Genomic DNA, 24,452 nt, shown 5'->3' on the forward strand with positions numbered 1-24,452 from the left:
TGGAATTGGCAGTACATCATAATAAACTCCTTGTAGTAAGTAGTGTAATCATTTGGGGGCTTTCTACTCTGGAACTTGGACCAGCAACTTTGCAGTTAGAGGACAAATGCACAAGCTACCTGCCCTGTGCCATAAAGGTCTAGACCTCTTAGCAGAGACAGTAGTAGGCTTGGCCTATACCTGAATACAGGGAGGCAACACTATTCCCCATCTCTTGAGAAGTGGAGCCGTAATGGGAACATCAACATAAGCTAAATATGATGTGGCTGTCCATGGTACTGATTTCTCAAATGCCAATGACATCCTCCTCTTTCATGTTGCCTAAATGGTCTAGGACTCTGTCAAACTTATATTTTTATCTATTTTAAATAGTTTGCTTTTAGTTTGTGTTGTCCTAGGCAGCCTGGCTAAAATACTTGCTCGCTAGCCTAACTTCTTTTCATGGGCAACGATATGCCAGGCCAGCTAGTTAACATTAGCATACATATGCCTACATGTTGAACTTCCATTCTCTTAGGCCAGGGGCATTATGTATTAATGTATGGTTGGATCAGAATCACCGTTATATTCATTGGCCAGTACAGAGAATTAAGTAAAAGTCCAAATCCCTATCTCCATACATGGTTAATTTAGGAAAGTGACGATTTTAGCAAGCTAGCTAGCCACCGGAACAATGAGATGCAACAAAGCAAGTGTTTTCTATCAGTAATGATGTTGGGCTTGTGATGTGATTGATATGAAGCCAAATCCAAAATGGCTTCCCTTGACACTTTTTTTTTGTGAGAAAGGACCATTCACAATTGAGAATACTCAGTTTAGCTCAATGCTCATTGGCTATTATTTTGTAGATTTTTTATCAAGGGAGGCCAAATGCTCATTGTATTCAACGATAATGCCAGAAACAATGTCATACTCTTTCTGACCAGACAGTAGGGCGCTGTTTCGTTCGCTCGTATGCTTTAACCAGTGAGATACAATCAGCCGCATGCGAATTGAATGCATTTATGAGACGAAAAATACATTTAAAAAAAATAAAAAAAATTGTAAATTGTTTTCGGAAGCCTGGCTTCTCTTTGCAGACATCAATACACAACACTGATCAAGAGTGATCTTGTCTTCATTGTGACCGGGAATGGTTATTTTATGTCCAATCCAGACTGGCGCGCAATTTGCAGTGCGTATCAGACTGGCGCGCAATTTGCAGTGCGTATCCCCCCCACAACAGCGTTCACTAAACCCCTGCCTTCTGAGATTAGTATACGCACTGAGTGGGGAAGGGGTAGGCTATATTTTCAATGAGGAAAACAGTGTCTGTCAAACGTCACATGGGGCTGGGACCGATTGCTTCCTGAAATGCTTTTCATCGTTGTATTTTTTTTCCCACTACGGTACTAGTATTAGGCTTTTCATTCATTTCTGTATCGGTTTATTATTTCTTCCGCAATGATAAGCAAAGTCAAAAATGCGATGTCCACGCTGGTGGGTGGAATGATGCCCCACGGTCACAACCAGCACCACGGATCCGGGAACGTTCACCACCAGAACTGTAACCAGGACGGTCTGCCTCAACGGTTCCCCTACGGTCGACCTGAGTTTCTGGATCTTACACCAGAGCTTCTTCAATACTCGACAGAACATGCTTCTCGGCCAGTGCTGACGTTGAAGAGGGACAGCAGGCTTCCCTGGCGGACGGGATACGCAGAGTGAGTGGTTTCTCGACGTGTCATTTATAGGGATTTACAAAAAATCCCTAACATTAAAATGCAACTGTCAGATTGAATGTTGTAGGCCAAGGGTAATTTGCACTGTTGACAATAAACTGTTTCGTTTTGGGGTAGCTTTTTATGGCGAATATGGCCTCCGTGCTGCTTTTGCAAATTCACCCGAGAGCACAGCTGCAACCTGGACTCAGGGGTAGACATAACATAGTAAACGTAAATCCGGGACACTACACTTCGTAGAGTGTTACGTTTTGTATGGTATGTATATTAATTTCTCGATGTCTGTCAATAATTTCTATGATATGTTACATATTACAATTCGTATGATATGCTACAAATTGCAATTTGTTGTGGCAAACATTAGCTAGGTGGCTAACATTAGCTAGGCTAGGAATTGTGGGTTAAGGTTAGGCGATAGGTTAAAGGGTTTTAAGGTTACCCGAATGGTTAGCTAACATGCTAAGTAGTTGCAAAGTAGCTAAAAAGTAATAAGTAGTTGCTAAAATGCTGAACTGTCTGTGATGAGATTCAAACACGCAACCTTTAGGTTGCTAGAAACTCAAGTTAAAAGCCTATCACCCTATTTTCGTTTTTGCCTTAAGTAACCTTCTGTTTTATTTAACCGTATCAAGTAGCATATTATACTGATGAGTGTCTCGGATGAACATTTACTATATTACGTCTACTCAATGAGGCCAGGCTGCACAGGCTGCTGCTGCTGTAGCTGATGACGCTGTAGCAACCTATTGTGTGGTTACTTTAAAACAGTGAGAATCCCTCAATGTCCATTCACTGCATAGACTGACATTGCAACAATAATCAGCTACATATGTTGCAGTTTATTGTATCTAGTATTTTATAGGATCTCACATGTAGAACAAACAAAAACATTGAAATGCTACATTACGTAGAGTAAGTGATAGTCTACTTACTACTGGAGACAATCATAATCTGTCCACATCACTGTTATCATCCTTTTCTCTGGACACATATTAATAGGACCATGTGCCTGTAAGCTATTCCAGTGGAAATTAGTATCCTATAGGATAGGGTAGAATGTGTACTAGGCCTACTGCTTGAATTTGTCAAAATACATTTTGTTTCTTTCATAAAGATTCAATAAGTCCCATAGTTGTAATAAGTCCCATAGTTTATGTAATGTAGCCTATGTGTTTTAGGCGTAAAGGCATGCTTGAAAGTAACAAAAGGGAGGGAGGGACAATTATCAACATTACTTGACATGAATGTCAAACAAACTAATATCAAACATCATGCTAACTTTACCTCGGTACAGTTGAAAGGTAAGGTTGTCTCTGAACATGCAAAGTGCAAAGAACAGTTGACAAAGAGCACCTGTGTGGAAGTGTTTGAAAATGCCTGTCAGTGTAGCCTACTCTTCATAAAACTGTAGCTACTGACTACAGCATATGAAGTGTCCAGTAAAAACCTATTTCTATGTAGCCTATCCATTCTACCCAATATACAAATGTTTGTAGTTTATACATAGTTTATATTCTCAGGAAGACATCATGTGATATTGAGTTAGTCCTGCATGTTTCTACAACAGTACAAGACTACCTGTGTTTCCAGCTACAATAAAGCAATAAACCATCTAATACAAAGCATGCAGTTCCTATCACCTCCCAAGGTAATTTCATTCACTCTATTGGGTAGAATGTGCTGCCTGGTTGATTCAGGGGAGAGGGGGAAAAAAAACTCGGCATCATTCCAGACCTGCCATTTCTCAAGAGGGGGAGTCAGTGGAGGCTGACTGGTGGATTCCTACATTTCCAGACCTAGGTGGGTTATACCATTGTATGAAACCCACCCCCGGCCGTCTCAAAGACCCTGAGAAATAAATCTGAGAAAGAGCTGAGTCATCCAAGGGGTGAGACAGACAGAAATACAGGGGGGTTGCAATGAAGCGAAGAAGAAGCAGGGATTTTACAATTGCAGGCAGGATGAAAGAAAGGATTCTCACTCCCAAGCAGCAGCAGCATAGAACGAAGGCGAACGTAGGAAAATGCGTCACACAATTATTAAAGGGTTATCATACACAGCGTTTAAGAAAACATGCATCATGGAGTCTGTGATTATTGTAAACAGCGTCATACATACAGAATGTCTTTATTTCACCAAACTGCAATTTGCTCTAAGTTACGGACATTAAAAGTATACATATAAGGTACTGTACTTTCAGTATTGCCTATATTCTATTTTGCAATGGAGAAGAATGTAGTTGTTCTCTTCTTCAATGGAGAATTACTACATCCATCTCCTTCCCACTGTTTCTAAAGTGCAGTACAAACCACTGCTGTAATGGACCGAGTGGAAACAATGATCACACAGACTCTGAACTCCCCAGTTGGAGAGAGTCCTGACCTGCACGGGTCAGTTTTTTTGGAGTTGCACACACCCCATGCCAGACACATCAATTCTGAGCTCCACCCGATACCTGACATCAGGATAGTTTTCTCCACAACCTGACCAACCCGCATAGATTTGTTTCCGAGAGCTGATACATTGTTTTTATGAATCCAAAACAGTAGGCTATTCCCCTTCCCTGCATTAATTACACTTAACAAAAATACCAAAGCAATATGCAAAAATGTCAAAGATTTTACTGAGTTACAGTTCATAAGGAAATCAGTCCATTAAAATAAATGAGGCCCTAATCTATGGATTTCACATGACTGGGAATACAGATATGCATTTGTTGGTCACAGACACCTTAAAGGTATGGGCATGGATCAGAAAACCAGTCAGTATCTGGTGTGACCACCATTTGCCTCATGCAGAGTGACACATCTCCTTCACAGAGTTGATCAGGTTGTTGATTGTGACCTGTGGAATGTTAACCCACTCCTCTTCAATGTGTGTACGGAGTTGCTGGATATTGGCGGGAACTGGAACACGCTAGCGTACACATCGATCCAGAACATCCCAAACATGCTCAATGGGTGAGTATGCAGGTCATGGAAGAAGTGGGACATTTTCAGCTTCCAGGAATTGTGTACAGATACTGGGGCCATGCATTATCATGCTGAAACATGAAGTGCTGGAGAACTTCCAATTTCCATAGATAAAATGCAATTGTGTTTGTCCATAGCTTGAGCCTGCTCATACCATAACAACACTGCCACCATGAGGCACTCTGTTCACAATGTTGACATCCGCAAACTAATAACCCACACAACGCCATACACGCCGTCTGTTATCTGCCCGGTACAGTTGAAGTCGGTTACGACGTCGAACGGCAGTCAGGTGTGACTGCCCGGCTCGGTCTTATGTAGCAAATGTTTTTTTACATTGGATAAAAGTAGAGACTCAGGGCTAGAAAATGATATATCATACACTACAGTTGAGGAACAATGGGAAAGCAATTCTGCTTTGAAAGTTGTCACACTTGTTGCCTCACTTTGGAGAAAATGGCCTTTGAATGTTTTGGTACACCTCCTGGAGAGCTATTCTTTGTCTACACCCATTCAGCATCGTTCACACCCTCTTACGCTTTAGCCCCACCCATCTCTTTAAGGGAGCCGTGTCTGAATCCTGGCTTAGGAAGGCCACCAACAATTCTGAGATTTCCATACCCAAATACAACATTTTCCGTCAAGATAGAACTGCCAAAGGGGGAGGAGCTAGCCTGCAAAGTTCTGTCATATTTTCCAGGTCTATACCCAAACAGTTTGAACTTCTCATTTTTAAAATTAACCTCTCCAGAAATAAGTCTCACTGTTGCCGCCTGCTATCGACCCCCCCTCCGCTCCCAGCTGTTCCCTGGACACCATTTGTGAATTGATCGCCCCCCATCTAGCTTCAGAGTTCGTTCTGTTAGGTGACTCAAACTGGGATATGCTTAACACCCCGGGGGTCCTACAATCTAAGCTAGATGCCCTCAATCTCACACAAATCACCAAGGAACCCACCAGGTACAACCCTAAATCCCTAAACATGGGCACCCTCATAGACATTATCCTGACCAACTTGCCCTCCAAATGCACCTCCGCTGTTTTCAATCAGGATCTCCGCGATCACTGCCTCATTGCCTGTATCCGCGGTCAAACGACCACCCTTCATCCTCATCTCTCCCAAGTGGTCATTCTCTCTTTCTCCCCTTACCCATCTGTCTATCGCCTCCTTTGAATTCCATGCTGTCACAGTTACCAGCCCTTTCAAGCTTAACATCCTTATCATTTATCGCCCTCCAGGTTCCCTCGGAGAGTTCATCAATGAGCTTGATGCCTTGATAAGCTCCTTTCCTGAGGATGGCTCACCTCTCACAGTTCTGGGCGACTTTAACTTCCCCACGTCTACCTTTGACTCATTCCTCTCTGCCTCCTTCTTTCCACTCCTCTCTCTTTTGACCTCACCCTCTCACCTTCCCCCCTACTCACAAGGCAGGCAATACGCTCGACCTCATCTTTACTAGATGCTGTTCTTCCACTAACCTCATTGCAACTCCCCTCCAAGTCTCCGACCACTACCTTGTATCCTTTTCTCTCTCGCTCTCATCCAACACTTCCCACACTGCCCCTACTCGGATGGTATCGCGCCGTCCCAACCTTCGCTCTCTCTCCCCCGCTACTCTCTCCTCTTCCATCCTATCATCTCTTCCCTCTGCTCAAACCTTCTCCAACCTATCTCCTGATTCTGCCTCCTCAACCCTCCTCTCCTCCCTTTCTGCATCCTTTGACTCTCTATGCCCCCTATCCTCCAGGCCGGCTCGGTCCTCCCCTCCCGCTCCGTGGCTCGACGACTCATTGCGAGCTCACAGAACAGGGCTCCGGGCAGCCGAGCGGAAATGGAGGAAAACTCGCCTCCCTGCGAACCTGGCATCCTTTCGCTCCCTCCTCTCTACATTTTCCTCTTCCGTCTCTGCTGCTAAAGCCACTTTCTACCACTCTAAATTCCAAGCTTCTGCCTCTAAGCCTAGGAAGCTCTTTGCCACCTTCTCCTCCCTCCTGAATCCACCCCCCCCTCCTCCCTCTCTGCAGATGACTTCGTCAACCATTTTGAAAAGAAGGTCGACGACATCCGATCCTCGTTTGCTAAGTCAAACGACACCGCTGGTTCTGCTCACACTGCCCTACCCTGTGCTCTGACCTCTTTCTCCCCTCTCTCTCCAGATGAAATCTCGCGTCTTGTGACGGCCGGCCGCCCAACAACCTGCCCGCTTGACCCTATCCCCTCCTCTCCTCTCCTCTCTTCTCCAGACCATTTCCGGAGACCTTCTCCCTTACCTCACCTCGCTCATCAACTCATCCCTGACCGCTGGCTACGTCCCTTCCGTCTTCAAGAGAGCGAGAGTTGCACCCCTTCTGAAAAAACCTACACTCGATCCCTCCGATGTCAACAACTACAGACCAGTATCCCTTTCTTTTCTCTCCAAAACTCTTGAACGTGCCGTCCTTGGCCAGCTCTCCCGCTATCTCTCTCAGAATGACCTTCTTGATCCAAATCAGTCAGGTTTCAAGACTAGTCATTCAACTGAGACTGCTCTTCTCTGTATCACGGAGGCGCTCCGCACCGCTAAAGCGAACTCTCTCTCCTCTGCTCTCATCCTTCTAGACCTATCGGCTGCCTTCGATACTGTGAACCATCAGATCCTCCTCTCCACCCTCTCCGAGTTGGGCATCTCTGGCGCGGCCCACGCTTGGATTGCGTCCTACCTGACAGGTCGCTCCTACCAGGTGGCGTGGCGAGAATCTGTCTCCTCACCACGCGCTCTCACCACTGGTGTCCCCCAGGGCTCTGTTCTAGGCCCTCTCCTATTCTCGCTATACACCAAGTCACTTGGCTCTGTCATAACCTCACATGGTCTCTCCTATCATTGCTATGCAGACGACACACAATTAATCTTCTCCTTTCCCCCTTCTGATGACCAGGTGGCGAATCGCATCTCTGCATGTCTGGCAGACATATCAGTGTGGATGACGGATCACCACCTCAAGCTGAACCTCGGCAAGACGGAGCTGCTCTTCCTCCCGGGGAAGGACTGTCCGTTCCATGATCTCGCCATCACGGTTGACATCACCATTGTGTCCTCCTCCCAGAGCGCTAAGAACCTTGGCGTGATCCTGGACAACACCCTGTCGTTCTCAACTAACATCAAGGCGGTGGCCCGTTCCTGTAGGTTCATGCTCTACAACATCCGCAGAGTACGACCCTGCCTCACACAGGAAGCGGCGCAGGTCCTAATCCAGGCACTTGTCATCTTCCGTCTGGACTACTGCAACTCGCTGTTGGCTGGGCTCCCTGCCTGTGCCATTAAACCCCTACAACTCATCCAGAACGCCGCAGCCCGTCTGGTGTTCAACCTTCCCAAGTTCTCCCACGTCACCCCGCTCCTCCGATCTCTCCACTGGCTTCCAGTTGAAGCTCGCATCCGCTACAAGACCATGGTGCTTGCCTACGGAGCTGTGAGGGGAACGGCACCTCAGTACCTCCAGGCTCTGATCAGGCCCTACACCCAAACAAGGGCACTGCGTTCATCCACCTCTGGCCTGCTCGCCTCCCTACCACTGAGGAAGTACAGTTCCCGCTCAGCCCAGTCAAAACTGTTCGCTGCTCTGGCCCCCAATGGTGGAACAAACTCCCTCACGACGCCAGGACAGCGGAGTCAATCACCACCTTCCGGAGACACCTGAAACCCCACCTCTTTAAGGAATACCTAGGATAGGATAAGTAATCCTTCTCACCCCCCCCTCCTTTTAAGATTTAGATGCACTATTGTAAAGTGACTGTTCCACTGGATCTCATAAGGTGAAGGCACCAATTTGTAAGTCGCTCTGGATAAGAGCGTCTGCTAAATGACTTAAATGTCAAATGTAAATGTCAAACGCTCCGTAAAACACTAGCAGGCCTTTCTAAATCGACCTGGCCCGTGTATCCTGGAAGGATATTGACCTCATCCCGTCAGTTGAGGATGCCTGGTCATTCTTTAAAAGTAATTTCCTCACCATCTTAGATAAGCATGCCCCGTTCAAAAAATGCAGAACGAAGAACAGATATAGCCCTTGGTTCACTCCAGACCCGACTGCCCTTGACCAGCACAAAAACATCCTGTGGCGGACTGCAATAGCATTGAATAGTCCCCAAGATATGTCAGTCAGGAAAGCAAAAGCTAGCTTTTTCAAGCAGAAATTCGCATCCTGTAGCTCTAACTCCAAAACGTTTTGGGACACTAAAGTCCATGGAGAACAAGAGCAGCACCTCCCAGCTGCCCACTGCACTGAGGTTAGGTAACACGGTCACCACTGATAAATCCATGATAATCGAACATTTCAATAAGAATTTCTCAACGGCTGGCCATGCCTTCCTCCTGGCTACTCCAACCCCGGCCAACAGCTCCGCCTCCCCCGGAGCTACTCGCCCAAGCCTCCCCAGCTTCTACTTCACCAGATGTTCTGAAAGAGCTGCAAAACCTTGACCCATACAAATCAGCTGGGCTAGACAATCTGGACCCTCTCTTTCTAAAACTATCCGCCATTGTTGCAACCCCTATTACCAGCCTGTTCAACCGCTTTCGTATCGTCCGAGATCCCTAAAGATTGGCAAGCTGCCGTGGTCATCCCCCTCTTCAAAAGGGGGTAACACCCTAGACCCAAAATGTTAGACTTATATCCATCCTGCCCTGCCTATCTAAAGTCTTCGAAAGCCAAGTTAACAGAACACTGTCCATTTCAAATCCCACCATACCTTCTCCGCTGTGCAATCCGGCTTCCGAGCCGGTCACGGGTGCACCTCAGCCACGCTCAAGGTACTAAACGATATAACCACCATCGAAAAAAGACAGTACTGTGCAGCCATCTTTATATACCTGGCCAAGGCTTTCGACTGTCAATCACCATATTCTTCTCAGCAGACTCAATAGCCTTGGTTTTTCTAATAACTGCCTCGCCTGGTTCACCAACTACTTTGCAGACAGAGTTCAGTGTGTCAAATCGGAGGGCATGTTGTCCGGACCTCTGGCAGTCTATGGGGGTACCACAGGGTTCAATTCTCGGGCCGACTCTTTTCTCATATATATATATATATATATATATATCTCAATGATGTCGCTCTTGCTGCAGGCAATTCCCTGAGCCTCTACGCTGACGACACCATTCTGTATACTTCTGCCCTTCCTTGGACACTGTGCTGACTAACCTCCAAAAGAGCTTCAATGCCATACAACACTCCTTCCGTGGCCTCCAACTGCTCTTAAAACGCTAACAAAACCACATGCATGCTTTTCAACTGTTCGCTTCCCCGCACCCGCCCGACTAGCATCACCACCCTAATCAGTTCCGACCTAGAATATGTGGACAACTATAAATACCTAGGTATCTGGCTAGACTGTAAACTCTCCTTCCAGACTCATATCAAACATCTCCAATTAAGAATAAAAATCGGCTTTCTATGTCGCAACAAAGCCTCCTTCACTCACGCCGCCAAACTTACCCTAGTAAAACTGACTATCCTACCAATCCTCGACTTCTGCGATGTCATCTACAAAATAGCTTCCAACACTCTACTCAGCAAACTGGATGCAGTCTATCACAGTGCCATCCGTTTTGTTACCAAGTCACATTATACCACCCACCACTGATCTGTATGCTCTAGTCGGCTGGCCCTTGCGACATATTTGTCGCCAGACCCATTGGCTCCAGTTCATCTATAAAAAGTGGCACGGGACTTGTTGAACACCTCCTGGAGGTCCTGGTACTCCGTGGGTATGGCGGAGAGGTTTGGAGCAACTTCCGAGCCCCCGGGAAGACGTCATGGGGCAGGTTGCGCCGACTTCAAACAATGGGCGTCGCAGAACGGACGCCAGCCCATGATAGCAGCCGTAGACTAGTTGATGAGGGGATTCTGTTGCTGAAGCCAGGAGAATCCCAAAACTATGGGAATCTGGGGTGACTTGATGAGCAGGAATTGAATGGTCTCGCTGTGATTTCCTGATAGGAGTGGTTGATAGGAGTGGTGTTATGGGTGACCCGACCTACAGAGCACCTGTACAGTGCTCTAACATCCATGGGAATGGAGAGGGGCTGAGTGAGGATGTTCAGCTTGGAAGCCAGTGTGGCATCCAAGAAGCTCTCCAGCCCCAGAGTCAATGAGGACCCGGAGAGATTTGGACTGGTTTCCCCACAGCAGAATGACATAAAAATGGGTGTGAGTAAGGGAAGAAGAAAAGTTCTCCATATGCCCCACCAGAGTACTCGATCCTACCTGTGAGCCTGGTCTTTCACCTGGCAAGAGGACACAAAATGTTCCACAATAGAGACCGCTCCTTGTGTTGATCCAGTGTTGCCATTTCATTGGCGACAGCCCAGCTCTGCCTAGTTGCATAGGCTCGGGAAACAGTGCCTCGGCCATCTTCGGTGACTCTCGAGGAAGGTTGGGAAACCTCGGGTGCTCTCAGCAACGGGACTGTCAGGGACTTCCGGGATAACTCAGAGGCAAAGTGAAATCAAATTTCCTCCCCATCCATCGTTCCAGCATTCGCCCATCAATGGGGATGGTCAAAGCGATGAGGGAGTCAAGATCCTTGGGTAACTCTCGAGCAGCAAGCTCGTCCTTAACCTCCTCCAAGACGCTGTGCAGGAACATGTCGGACAGTGCCTCCTGGTTCCAAGCACTCTCCGCTGCCAACGTGCAGAAATCAACCACAGTCAGCCACCCTGCGGGCGTCCTGCTGGAGCTGGATTAGACTCTGGGCAGCTTCTCTCCCGGAGAATGGGGCATAAAAAAACCTTCCTCACCTCTCGCACAAACCCCTCCAGACTCACGCACATGACCGGCTGTTGTTCCCATGCGGTGGTAGCCCAGGTGAGAGCCCTCCCAGACATCAACGTGATGAGGTAGGCTATCTGGGAGCGATCCGAGGGGAAGGAGGAGGGCTGAAGCGCGAAAATGAGGGCACACTAAGCTAAAAATGCCAGACAGGTGCTCGGCTCTCCATTAAAGCTTTCTAGGGGAGGTAAACAGGACTCCCGGGAAGGTGGAGTGGCCGGTGGGAAGGCGCTGCTAACCACTGAGTTACTGGGGGGCGGTGGGGTTACCACCATGGCCGACCCCCAGACAACCCGCGGAATTGCTCCAGCAGCATGTACAACGCCCGGTCATCGCACTCAGCGAACGTTTGGACCCTATCCATAAGACCATGAAGCAATTCCTTGTGCCTACCAATGGAGGCTCCTTGGGAGGAGATGGCGTTGCACAGCTGGCCCGGGTCTGCTGGGTCAGTCATGGCCAGTTCGTACTATTAGGTATGAAGGTAAGACCCAGATGCAGACAACGTTGAATTAACAATGGTTTAATAATCTAACAGGTAGGCAATAGACAGGTCAAGGCAGGCAGGGGTCATTAAACCAACGGTGGGGCAACTAAACCGGATGGCAGGCAGGCTCAGGGTAGGCAGAGGTCAATAATCCAGAGGTGGGGATAAAAAGGTAAAGGTCGGCAGGCAGGCTCAGGGGCGGGGGCTGACCACTATGTCAGGCAGGCAGGCTCAGAGTAAGGACAGACAAGGGTCAAAACCAGGAGGGTGAGAAAAAGAGAATGGGAAAAGCAGGAGCGGAGAACAAAAGCGCTGGTTGACTTGACAAACAAGCTGAACTGGCAACAGACAAAGAACACAGGTATAAATACACAGGGGATAATGAGGAAGATGGGCGACACCTGGAGGGTTGTGGAGACAATCATACAGACAGGTGAAACAGATCAGGGCCTGACTATATCCATAACCCAACGCCACTTCAATCTACTGAAAAAATAATAATCTGCTATGATTAAATAAACTATATGACCAAAAGTATGTGGACACCTGCTCATCGAACATCTCATTCCAAAATCATGTGAATTAATATGGAGTTGATCCAGTCTTTGATGCTGTAACAGCCTCCACTCTTCTAGGAAGGCATTCCACTAGATGTTGGATGATTGCTGCAGGGACTTGCTTCCATTCAGCCACAAGAGAATTAGTGAGGTCGGGCGATTAGGCCTGGCTCGCAGTCGGTGTACCAATTCATCCATAGGTGTTCGATGGGGTTGAGGTCGGGGCTCTGTGCAAGCCAGTCAAGTTCTTCCACACAGATCGACAAACCATTTCTGTATGGACCTCGCTTTGTGCATGGGTGTATTGTTATGCTGAAACAGGAAAGGGCCTTCCCAAACTGTTACCACAAAGTTGGAAGCACAGAATCATCTAGAATGTCATTGTACTGTATGTTGTAACCTTAAGATTTCCCTTAGCTTTGGGCCTAGCCCGAACCATGAAAAACAGCCCCAGACCATTATTCCTCCTCCACTGAACTTTACAGTTTAGGTAGCGTTCTCCTGGCATCCGCCAAACCCAGATTCGTCCGTCAGACTACCAGATGGTGAAGCGCAATTCATCACTCAAGAAAAAGGCTTTCCACTGCTCCAGAGTCCAATGGCTGCGAGCTTTACACCACTCCAGTTGACTCTTGGCATTGCGCATGGTGATCTTAGGCTTGTGTGCAGCTGCTCGGCCATGGAAACATATTTCATGAAGCTTCCGATGAACAGCGCAGACGTTGCTTCCAGAGGCCGTTTGTAACTCTGTAGTGAGTGTTGCAACAGAGGACAGATGAATTTTACTCACTACAGCATTCGGCGTTCTGTGAACTTGTGTGGCTTACCACTTCGCAGCACTTAGTTGATCGGGGCAGCTCTAGCAGGGTATGAATTTGATGAACTGACTTGTTGGAAAGGTGGCATCCTATGACGGTGCCATGTTGAACGTCACTGAGCTCTTCAGTAAGGCCATTCTACTGCCAGTGTTTGTCCATGGAGATTGCATGGATGTGTGCTCGATTTTATGCATTTGTCAAAAACGGGTTTGGCTGAAATAGCCAAATCCACTCATTTGAAGGGTTGTCCACATACATTTGTATATATAATAAATTCGAGCCACTGTATTGTCCCATTGGTCACAAATGTGACTGCTAACTTATTTTCATATACCACGAGCATCATGGATTCAATGTATTGAAAATTAAGACACATACAGTATGTAAACTAGACATTTACACATATTTACAAAGAAAATATTTCAAAATGTCAACTATGTATTTGTTGCTAAAGCAGTTGCATACAGAGTTCTGGTGCCAAATTCGTCTGAAAAGTACACCTTGGAGAATTATGCTTGTGGTCTTGTGACCATTTTGAGAAATCATTTGATTATAAGTACAAATTTAACTTCTCAAGAGCCTGTAAAGTACAAAAGGGTTTTCTTTCACTATGTGTGACCCATGGGATTAAATGGGTTAAATAGACAATTCCCATAATCGAATAGTCTACAGGCTTTAAAAATAGCCTACATTTATTTAGTAGGCTAAAGGCTACTCAAGCATTTACCAGCAGCACAGGTTTTAACTTTATATGGCCTGAATATGGTCTAAATCAGGTATTCCCAAACTGGGCTTTGCGCAATGCCTTCGGATGTATGCCAAATTACATTTTTCCCCCCACATTTGCAGACATTTAGAAACAACATGCCAATTTGAAAAATGAGCCATGGTGTTTGAGTGAAAATTTAGACAACTTTTGAGTAGTAAGACATGTATAAAAGCAACAGATACCATTAATAAGAAGGGGCTAGAAGCATTGTATATGGTGAGCCCCCGAGTGGCTAGGACAGGCAAGCCTCATACTATTGTGGAGGACTTAATTCTTCCTGCTGCCGTGGATATGGCTGGGACAATGTTTCACAATGCATCAGTGACATGGCAGGAGATGTTTTGAAACAATTACTGTTTTGCATACAAGCTACTGATCTCTATGCGTTACAGCTGGATGAGTCAACAGATGTGGTGGGCCTGGCACAGCTCCTGGTATATGGCCGTTACGTTTATGGGGGGTCAATTAAGGAAGACATCCGCTTCAGCAAACCACTGGAAACCAGGACAACAGGGGAGGATATTTTTAAAGTACTGGACAGCTTTGTGACCTGAAGTGGACTTCAGTGGTCAAGATGTGTTGGTATCTGTACTGATGGCGCAAAAGCCATGACAGGGAGACATGCGTGCAAGCAGTTGCTCCCACTTGGATACACTGCAGCATCCACCAAGAGACTCTTGCTGCCAAGGGAATGCCTGAAAGCGGGAAAGACGTTTTGGACAGTGAAAATGGTTAATTAACTTTGTTAAAGCAAGGCCCCTGAACTCTCGTGTATTTTCTGCATTATTCAACGATATGGGCAGTGACCATGTAACACTTTTATAACATACAGAAATGCGCTAGTTATCAAGGTGCAAAGTATTGACACGTTTTTTTTTAAATTGAGAAATTACCTTTCTTTACTGACCTTCATTTTTACTTGTCTGACCTCTTGCATGATGATGAGTTTCTCACACGACTGGCCTTTTTCTCGCCTCAATGATATGAATCTAGGATTACAGGGACTCTCCGCAACTATATTCAATGTACAGGACAATATTGAGGCTATGATTAAGAAGTTGGTGCTCTTCTCTGTCGGCATTAACAAGGACAACACACACGTCTTTCCATCATTGTATGATTTTTTTTGTGTGCAAATGACCGCAAGCTTACGGACATGGTCAAATGTGACATAGCAAAGCAAAAGAACGAGCTGGGTGCGCAATTACGCAGGTACTGTCCCGAAATGGACGACACAAACAACCATTGCAAAATATTTTCAGTCTCCTGCGTGGGAATAGGTTTTTGTCTCAACCTGCTCCACTGCAGCCTCGTCGAGGAGAATGGAGGCGTGCTCTGTCCTCTTTCCTATAGTCCACAATCATCTCCTTCGTCTTGATCACATTGAGGGAGAGGTTGTTGTCCTGGCACCACACGGCCAGGTCTCTAACCTCCTCCCTATAGGCTGTCTCGTTGTTGTCGGTGATCAAGCCTACCACTTGTGTCACCTGCAAATTGAATGATGGTTTTGGAGTCGTTTCTGGCCATGCAGTCATGAATGAACAGGGAGTACAGGAGGGGGCTGAGCACGCACCCGAGGGGACCCCTGTGTTGAGGATCAGCAATGCAGATGTGTTGTTGCCTACCCTTACCACCTGAGGGCGGCCCGTCAGGAAGTCCAGGATCCAGTTGCAGAGGGAGGTGTTTAGTCCCAGGGTCCTTAGCTTATTGATGAGCTTTGACAGCACTATGGTGTTGAATGCTGATCTGTAGTCAATGAATAGCATTCTCACATAGGTGTTCCTTTTGTCCAGGTGGGAAAGGGCAGTGTGGTCTACAATAGACTGCATCATCTGTGGATCTGTTGGAGCGGTATGCAAATTAGGGTGGGTCTAGGGTTTCTGGGATGATGGTGTGGATGTGAGCCATGACCAGCCTTTCAAAGCACTTCATGGCTACAGATGTGAGTGCTACAGGTCGGTAGTCATTTAGGCAGGTTACCTTAGTGTTCTTGGGCACAGGCACTATGGTGGTCTGCTTAAAACATGTTGCTATTACAGACTCGGACAGGGAGAGGTTGAAAATGTCAGTGAAGACACTTGCTAGTTGGTCAGCGCATGCTCGCAGTACACGTCCTGGTAATCTGTCTGGCCCTGTGGCCTTGTGAAGGTTGACCTGTTTAAAGGTCTTACTCACATTGGCTGCAGCTGGTGCGCTCATGCATGTTTCATTGTTATTTGCCTCGACGCAAGCATAGAAAAAGTTTAGCTCGTCAGGTAGGCTCGTGTCACTGGGCAGCTCTCGGCTGTGCTTCCCTTTTTAGCCTGTAATGGTTTGCAGGCCCTGCCACATCCGACGAGCGTCAGAGCCGGTGTAGTACGACTCGATCTTAGTCCTGTATTGATGCTTTGCCTGTTTGATGGTTCATCGGAGGGCATAGCGGGATTTCTTATAAGCTTCCGGGTTAGATTCCCACTCCTTGAAAGCGGCAGCTTTAGCTCAGTGCGGATGCTGCCTGTAATCCATGGTTTCTGGTTGGGGTATGTACGGTCACTGTGGGGATGACGTCATCAATGCACTTATTGATGAAGCCAATGACAGCTGTGGTGTACTCCTCAATGCCATTGGAGGAATCCCAGAACATATTCCAGTCTGTGCTAGCAAAACAGTCCTGTAACTTAGCATCTGCTTCATCTGACCACCTTTTTATTGATCTAGTCACAGGTGCTTCCTGCTTTAATTTTTGCTTGTAAGCAGGAATCAGGAGGATCGAATTGCGGTCAGTGTGAGGGAGAGCTTTGTATGAATCTCTGTGTGTGGAGTATAGGTTGTCCAGAGTTTTTTCCCCTTCTGGTTGCACATTTAACATGCTGATGAAAATTTGGTAAGACAGATTTAAGTTTCCCTACATTAAAGTCCCTGGCTACTCGGAGAGCCGCCCCTGAGTGAGCGTTTCATTGTTTGCTTATGGCAGAATACAGCTCACTCAATGCTATCTTAGTGTCAGCCTCTGACTGTGGCTGGCACACACTTACCAATATCTGAACAGGAGAGCCTCATCGAAATTGCAACAAGCTGTTCTGTGAAAATTGAATTTAAATCAGAAGCCACTGCCAGATTTCTGAGTATCAGGTCTTGGCAAATTGCGCGGTTAAGATACTGATGCCCTTTACAACCACGTACCTATGTGCGAGTGGATTCTCGGCCCTCACTAGCATGAAGACTAAATACAGGCACAGACTGTGTGTGGAAAATAATTTAAGACTGAGATTCTCTCGAGTTATGTGCATCCTTTCAAGCACACCCTTCTCATTAACCTGTATTGTGTTATTCAGAATTTGATGCCCAAATAAGGTTTTATATGTAAGATGGCTAAATAAAGAGCAAAATAATTGATTATATTATTATTTGTGCTCTGGTCTTATAAGAGCTCTTTGTCACTTCCCACGAGCCAAGTTGTGACTCAACCTCCTTCTTATGTTTCATAAATGTATTGTATAGTGTGTTGTGTGTGGCAGGCTTTCAATGATGGCAAACGACAACATGTGAGAGTGTGCTGACCCTGGTGCTACAGGGGGTACGCAGCTGGAGGTTGAATGTTTGAAGGGGTACGGGACTATAACAAGTTTGGGAACCACTGGTTTAAATTAACATAACTCAGGTAATTATCTAAAGCAAATACCTGCTTGCAATTTTTGTGGGCTGTGTATCATTCTATCATTCCTTCTTGTCCACAATGACTCCAAAATCCTTCCAAACCAGGGATTTCACTCATGTAGCACCTGTTTCCACGATGATGTATTCCACCATCACAACCTTTTATTTATCCTGTTACGTTATCTATTTTTGTGTGCGTTAGACTAGCCGGGAAAGTACACTTGGCAACGTAGTCACACGTGGGGAAGGGAAAATAAGCTCTTCAGTTCCCTGCTCCACTACGTGTGTGGTTGGTACTCCAGGCTACCATATCTGGCTCACCGAATGGAATTCGCAACACAACAAGCTCCTGGGTTTGTAAAAAAAAAAAATTCTGACCCACTTTTGCAGGCTAAAGAACTGTCTCTTCAGACTAAAAGCTCTCTGGCATCCAGCTCCTTTAGACTCGAGAGAGTCCTTCATCTCCTCCAGCTCCGAGCACTCTAGTTCCTAGAAATGTATTTTACCTAGATCACCTACGATGGGGCACTTAACCATGCCTCACTTAACCATGCCTCACACACACACACCACATAATGCATCACTGTAATTGAGGCAAAACTTACAATAGATTTTGCACTGGAATGTTTCTATTATTGCGTTGAACTTTTAATCTTTGTTATTTTACTCTACAGCAGTACTGTGGTTTTCGGCTTTGACTCGTGTTATTAAATTGTTCATGCCCCCTAATTTGAATGCACTTATTGTAAGTTGCTCTGGATAAGAGCGAGTGTTGCAATGTCAATGTAATACCCTCTGGGCATCTATTTAAGCTTATTAACCTCTTAACAGAGAAGGATGCTTATTGTAGAACCTATTGACCCACAGTTTTATTTAAAAATTGCTTCTGGTGCTATCCCTAAGATCTGGGTGCTATCCCTAAGATCTGGAAGGTGGCGCAAGTCCTTCCCATTCACAAAGGCAGGGATACTTCGGACCTAGATAACTACTGCCAAATTTCTGAACCATCTTGCCTTGCAAAATTATTCGAAACACTGGCAAACTCTCAGCTAATAACGGTTTTAACTTCAAATGATATTCTTAATTTGTATTTTTTTATTTCACCTTTATTTAACCAGGTAGGCTAGTTGAGAACAAGTTCTCATTTACAACTGCGACCTGGCCAACAAAGTACAGCAGTTCGACACATACAACAATAGAGTTACACATGGAATAAAACAGTCAATAATACAGTAGAAAAAAGAAAAGTCTATATACAGTGAGTGCAAATGAGGTAAGGGAGGTAAGGCAATAAATAGGCCATGGTGGCAAAGTAATTACAATATAGCAATTAAACACTGGAATTGTAGATGTGCAGAAGTTGAATGTGTGCAAGTAGAGATACTGGGGTGCAAAGGAGCAAGATAAATACAGTATGGGGATGAGGTAGCTTGATGGGCTGTTTACAGATGGGCCATGTACAGGCTCAGTGGAATGTGAGCTGCTCTGACAGCTGGTGCTTAATGCTAGTGAGGGAGATATGGGTCTCCAGCTTCAGTGATTTTATTTTTTTTTGCAGTTTGTTCCAGTCATAGGCAGCAGAGAACTTGAAGGAAAGACTGCCAAAGGGGGAATTGGCTTTGGGGATGACCAGTGAAATATACCTGCTGGAGCTGCTATGGTGACCAGTGAGCTGAGATAAGGCGGGGCTTTACCTAGCAGAGACTTGTAGATGACCTGGAGCCAGTGGGTTTGGCGACGAGTATGAAGCGAGGGCCAGCCAACAAGAGCGTACAGGTCGCAGGGGTGGGTAGTATATGGGGCTTCGATGACAAAACGGATGGCACTGTGATAGACTGTATCCAATTTGTTGAGTAGAGTGTTGGAGGCCATTTTATAAATGACATCGCCAAAGTTGAGGATCGGTAGGATGGTCAGTTCTACGAGGGTGTTTGGCAGCATGAGTGAAGGATGCTTTGTTGCAAAATAGGAAGCGGATTCTAGATTTAATTTTGGATTGGAGATGCTTAATGTGAGTCTGGAAGGAGAGTTTACAGTCTAACCAGACACCTAGGTATTTGTAGTTGTCCACATATTCTACATATTTGTAGTTGTCCACAAAAGTCAGAACCATCCAGAGTAGTGATGCTGGACGGGCAGGCAGGTGCGGGCAGTGATCGGTTGAAGAGCATGCATTTAGTTTTACTAGCATTTAAGAGCAGTTGGAGAGTTGTATGGCATTGAAGCTCATCTGGAGGTTAGTTAACACAGTGTCCAAAGAAGGGCCAAAAGTGTACAGAATGGTGTCGTCTGCGTAGAGGTGGATTAGAGAATCACCAGCAGCAAGAGCGACATCATTGATGTATACAGAGAATAGTCGGCCCGAGAATCGAACCCTGTGCCACCCGCATAGACTGCCAGAGGTCCAGCCAACAGGCCCTCTGATTTGACACACTGAACTCTATCAGAGAAGTAGTTGGTGAACCAGGCGAGGCAATCATTTGAGAAATCAAGGCTGTTGAGTCTGCCAATAAGAATGTGGTGATTGACAGAGTCGAAACCTTTGGCCAGGTCGATGAATAGGGCTGCAGTAATGTCTCTTATCGATGGCGGTTATGATATCATTTAGGACCTTGAGCATGGCTGAGGTGCACCCATGACCAGCTCTGAAACCAGATTGCATAGCGGAGAAGGTACGGTGGGATTCGAAATGGTCGGTAATCTGTTTGTTAATTTGGCTTTCAAAGACCTTAGAAAGGCAGGGTAGGATATATATCGGTCTGTAGCAGTTAGGGTCTAGAGTGTCTCCCCCTTTGAAGAGGAGGATGACCGTGGCAGCTTTCCAATCTTTGGGAATCTCAGACGATACGAAAGAAGTTGAACAGGCTAGTAATAGGGGTTGCAACAATTTCGGCAGATCATTTTAGAAAGAGAGGGTCCAGATTGTCTAGCCCGGCTGATTAGTAGGGGTCCAGATTTTGCAGCCCTTTTAGAACATCAGCTGTCTAGATTTGGGTGAAGGAGAAATGGGGAGGCTTGGGCGAGTTGCTGTGGGGAGTGCATGGCTGTTGACCGGGGTAGGGGTAAGCCAGGTGGAAAGCATGATTATTGAAATTTTCAATTATAGTGGATTTATTGGTGGTGACAGTGTTTCCTAATCTCAGTGCAGTGGGCAGCTGGGAGGAGGTGCTCCTACTCTCCATGGACTTTACAGTGTCCCAGAACCTTTTTGAGTTTGTGCTATAGGATGCAAATTTCTGTTTGAAAAAGCTAGCCTTCGCTTTCCTAACTGCCTGTGTATTTTGGTTCCAAACTTCCCTGAAAAGTTACATATCGCCACAGAATGTTTTTGTGCTAGTCAAGGGCAGTAAGGTCTGGAGAGAACCAAGAGCTATATTTGTTCCTGGTTCTACATGTTTTGAAAGGTGTGTACCAGTCTGGTTTTAGACCTGGACATAATACATTTATGAAACGGTGCTAAATGGCTTGATAAGATAATCCATCCACCTGACAGGTGTGGCATATCAAGAAGCTGATTAAACAGCATGGTCATTACACAAGTGCACCTTGTGCTGGGGACAATAAAATTCCACTCTAAAATGTGCAGCTTTGTCACACAACACAGATGTCTCAAGTTTCGAGCGAGCTTGCAATTGGCATGCTGACTGCAGGAATGTCCACCAGAGCTGTTGCCAGAGAATTGAATGTTAATTTCTCTACCATAAACCGCCTTCAATGTCCTTTTGGAGAATTTGGCAGTACGTACAACCGGCCTCACAACAGCAGACCATGTATGGCATCGTGTGGACGAGTGGTTTGCTGATGTCAACGTTGTTAACATAGTGCCCCATGGTGGTGGTGGGGTTATGGTATGGACAGGTATAAGCTACGGACAACAAACACAATTGCATTTTATCGATGATTCCGTGACGAGATTGAGGCCCATTCTGTGACCAACAGATGCATATCTGTATTCCCAGTAATGTGAAATCCATAGATTTGGGCCTAATTCATTTTTCAATTGACTGATTTCCTCATGAACTGTGACTCAGTAAAATCTTTTAAACCGTTACATGTTGCATTTGTATTTTTGTTCAGTATAAATAATATTGGTCTATCTGCAAAAATCTGTAACGTTCATCTGTATGCAGATGACACTTATGTACGGTATTTCCCCTACTGCTGACCAGGCTATGTCGGAAAATGGAAATGTATGTTATTTGTTGTAGAAATATGTAAGCTGTTTTACATATTTATGCATTGGATGGTTCTCTCAGCGAGCAGGTTCCCGCCTATAAATATACGGGCTTTTGAATTGACAAAATGTTGACGTTTAAAAAAAATCCAGATGAGCTAGTTAAAAAGTTGATATTGAAAGTAGCCTCTCCCCAAATAGCAGGAAGCAGTTGTACAGGCAACTTTCCTGCCAGCTCCTTACTATGGGCGACACCATTTATCAGAATGCAGCAGCTGCTACTCTAAATCCCTTGGCTGCAGTGTACCATAGCGCTCTTTGCTTTATCACAGGTGACGGGTATAATACTCGTCACTGCATCCTTGATTAGAAGGTCGTCTGGACCTCTAAATTCCCGTAGATCACTTAATTTCTCCCTTTTTGTTTACAAGCTTCCAACATCTCACTTCTCTGCTAAAGTATACAAATATGAGGGAGCAAATCTTGTTGTCCCTCTTGTTTTGAATAATTTACAAATCTCATTAAATCTCGAATCCCTGGTGCCAATAGGGCAGTTTAGAATGCTGATGACGAATGAACTCACTGAAGTTTCCGAGTGTTTTGGTTGATTTGTAATTTAATAATGTATCTTGTAGTTTATTTTTTTCAGTTTTATTGAATTATCATATTGATTTGTGAATTATTTGTTCTCAGGGCACCATTGAGAATGAGACCCTGGTCTCAATTGGGCTTACCTCAAAAAGACAAGTTAAATATACAAAAATAAAGACACAGTTAACTGAGTGAGGCTGGGATAAATGTGAAGCAGCAGTGTGACGATGTTCATCATTGCAATACAGTTGTTTCAGTTGTAAAGTTAGAAACCCTATGGCAAACCAGACAGCTAGCAATGCTTTTCCAGACTTGGAACAATATGGAACTGTTATGCTGAATATTTTCACATTGGGTGCATACCCCAGACTGTACTGTTCTCGATCACACAGTGCATTCACACACAAGCACTTCCTCGGAGCGGTTGCCTAATAAACAATTTGCAAACAGATCTGTCATGTCATACAGTATGCTGTGAAAGCTTTTGGGTGGGAACAGAGACACAATAAGCCTTACTGTAGTGGAATTCAAAGGACGACTCTAACCTTTTTCAAAGTTGGCATGCTGGAGCTCAAGTCTTTTGAATTATGCTTATAGCAGCAATCCATCTCAGTGAGCATGGCATCAATTAACTGTAACCAGACACTACTTTCCACTATATTCCACTTTAAAAGCCTTTAGACACATTATATTAGATGCAGAATGTACAATAGCCAGAAAAGGTCAGGTCATGGTCAACGGTATGCATGAACACTGCCTAAACAAGACCCTTTTAGAACCTTTTATTAGTGCCCCCCCCCCCCTAAATGTTTTTTGCCACCCTCCTTATCTCAATTTCAAGACAACAGCTTACCGCCTCCAAGTTTCATATCAGATCTGATCAGCGATCACGTTTCATAAACTATACATATTAGTGAAGAGGTATATACAATAACCAGTCAAAGTTTGGACACACCTACTCATCCAAAGGTTTTTCTTTCAATTGTACTATTTTCTACATTGTAGAATAATAGTGAAGAATTCGAAACTATGCAATAACATACATGGAATCATGTAGTAACCAAGTAAAAGTGTTAAACATATCAAAATATATTTTAGATTCTTTGAAGTAGCCACCCTTTGCCTTGATGACTGCTTTGCACACTCTCAGGCAGCTTCATGAGGAATGATTTTCCAACAGTCTTGGAGTTGCCACCTATGCTGAGCACTTGTTGGCTGCTTTTCCTTTACTCTGCGGTCCAACTCATCCAAAAACATCTCAATTGGGTTGAGGTCAGGTGATTGTGGAGGCCAAGGTCATCTGATGCAGCACTTCATCACTCTCCTTGGTCAAATAGCCCTTACACAGCCTGCTGGTGTGTTTTGGGTCATTGTCCTGTTGAAAAACAAATGATAGTCCCACTCAGCTCAAACCAGATGGGATTGCATATCGTTGCAGAATGTTGTGATAGCCATGCTGGTTAAGTGTGCATTGAATTCAAAATAAATCACTGACAGGGTCACCAGCAAAGGACCCCCACACCATCACTCCTCCTCCTCCATGCTTCACGGTGTGAACCACACATGCGAAGATCCTCCGTTCACCTACTCTGCATCTCACAAAGACACAGCAGTTGGAACCAAAAATCTCAAATTTTGACTTATCAGACGAAAGAACAGATTTCCACCGGTCTAATGTCCATTACTCGTGTTTCTTGGCCCAAGCAAGTCTCTTCTTATTATTGGTGTCCTTTAGTAGTGGTTTCGTTGCAGTAATTAGACCACAAAGGCCTGATTCACGCAGTCTCCTCTGAACAGTTGATGTCGATGTTTGTTACTTGAATTCTGTGAAGCATTTATTTGGGCTGCAATCTGAGGTGCAGTTAACTCTAACTCTGACCTCCATGTCTTAAAGTAATGATGGACTGTTGTTTCTCTTT

General features: G+C 45.4%; 1 protein-coding gene across 1 annotated transcript in view; it reads left to right on the forward strand.

Moving 5' to 3' along the window:
- The first annotated feature begins 1,210 nt into the window (after positions 1–1,210).
- ppm1j (protein phosphatase, Mg2+/Mn2+ dependent, 1J) overlaps positions 1,211–24,452 on the forward strand; it is a 59,786-nt gene continuing 36,544 nt past the window's right edge. Inside the window, exon 1 of the mRNA XM_035796253.2 lies at positions 1,211–1,703. Within this exon, the coding sequence (XP_035652146.1) occupies positions 1,444–1,703 (260 nt within the window). The 5' untranslated portion in view covers positions 1,211–1,443. The remainder of the gene's footprint in view (positions 1,704–24,452) is intronic.

Source organism: Oncorhynchus keta, chromosome 21, assembly GCF_023373465.1.
Source record: "Oncorhynchus keta strain PuntledgeMale-10-30-2019 chromosome 21, Oket_V2, whole genome shotgun sequence".
Taxonomy (NCBI): Eukaryota; Metazoa; Chordata; class Actinopteri; order Salmoniformes; family Salmonidae; genus Oncorhynchus; species Oncorhynchus keta.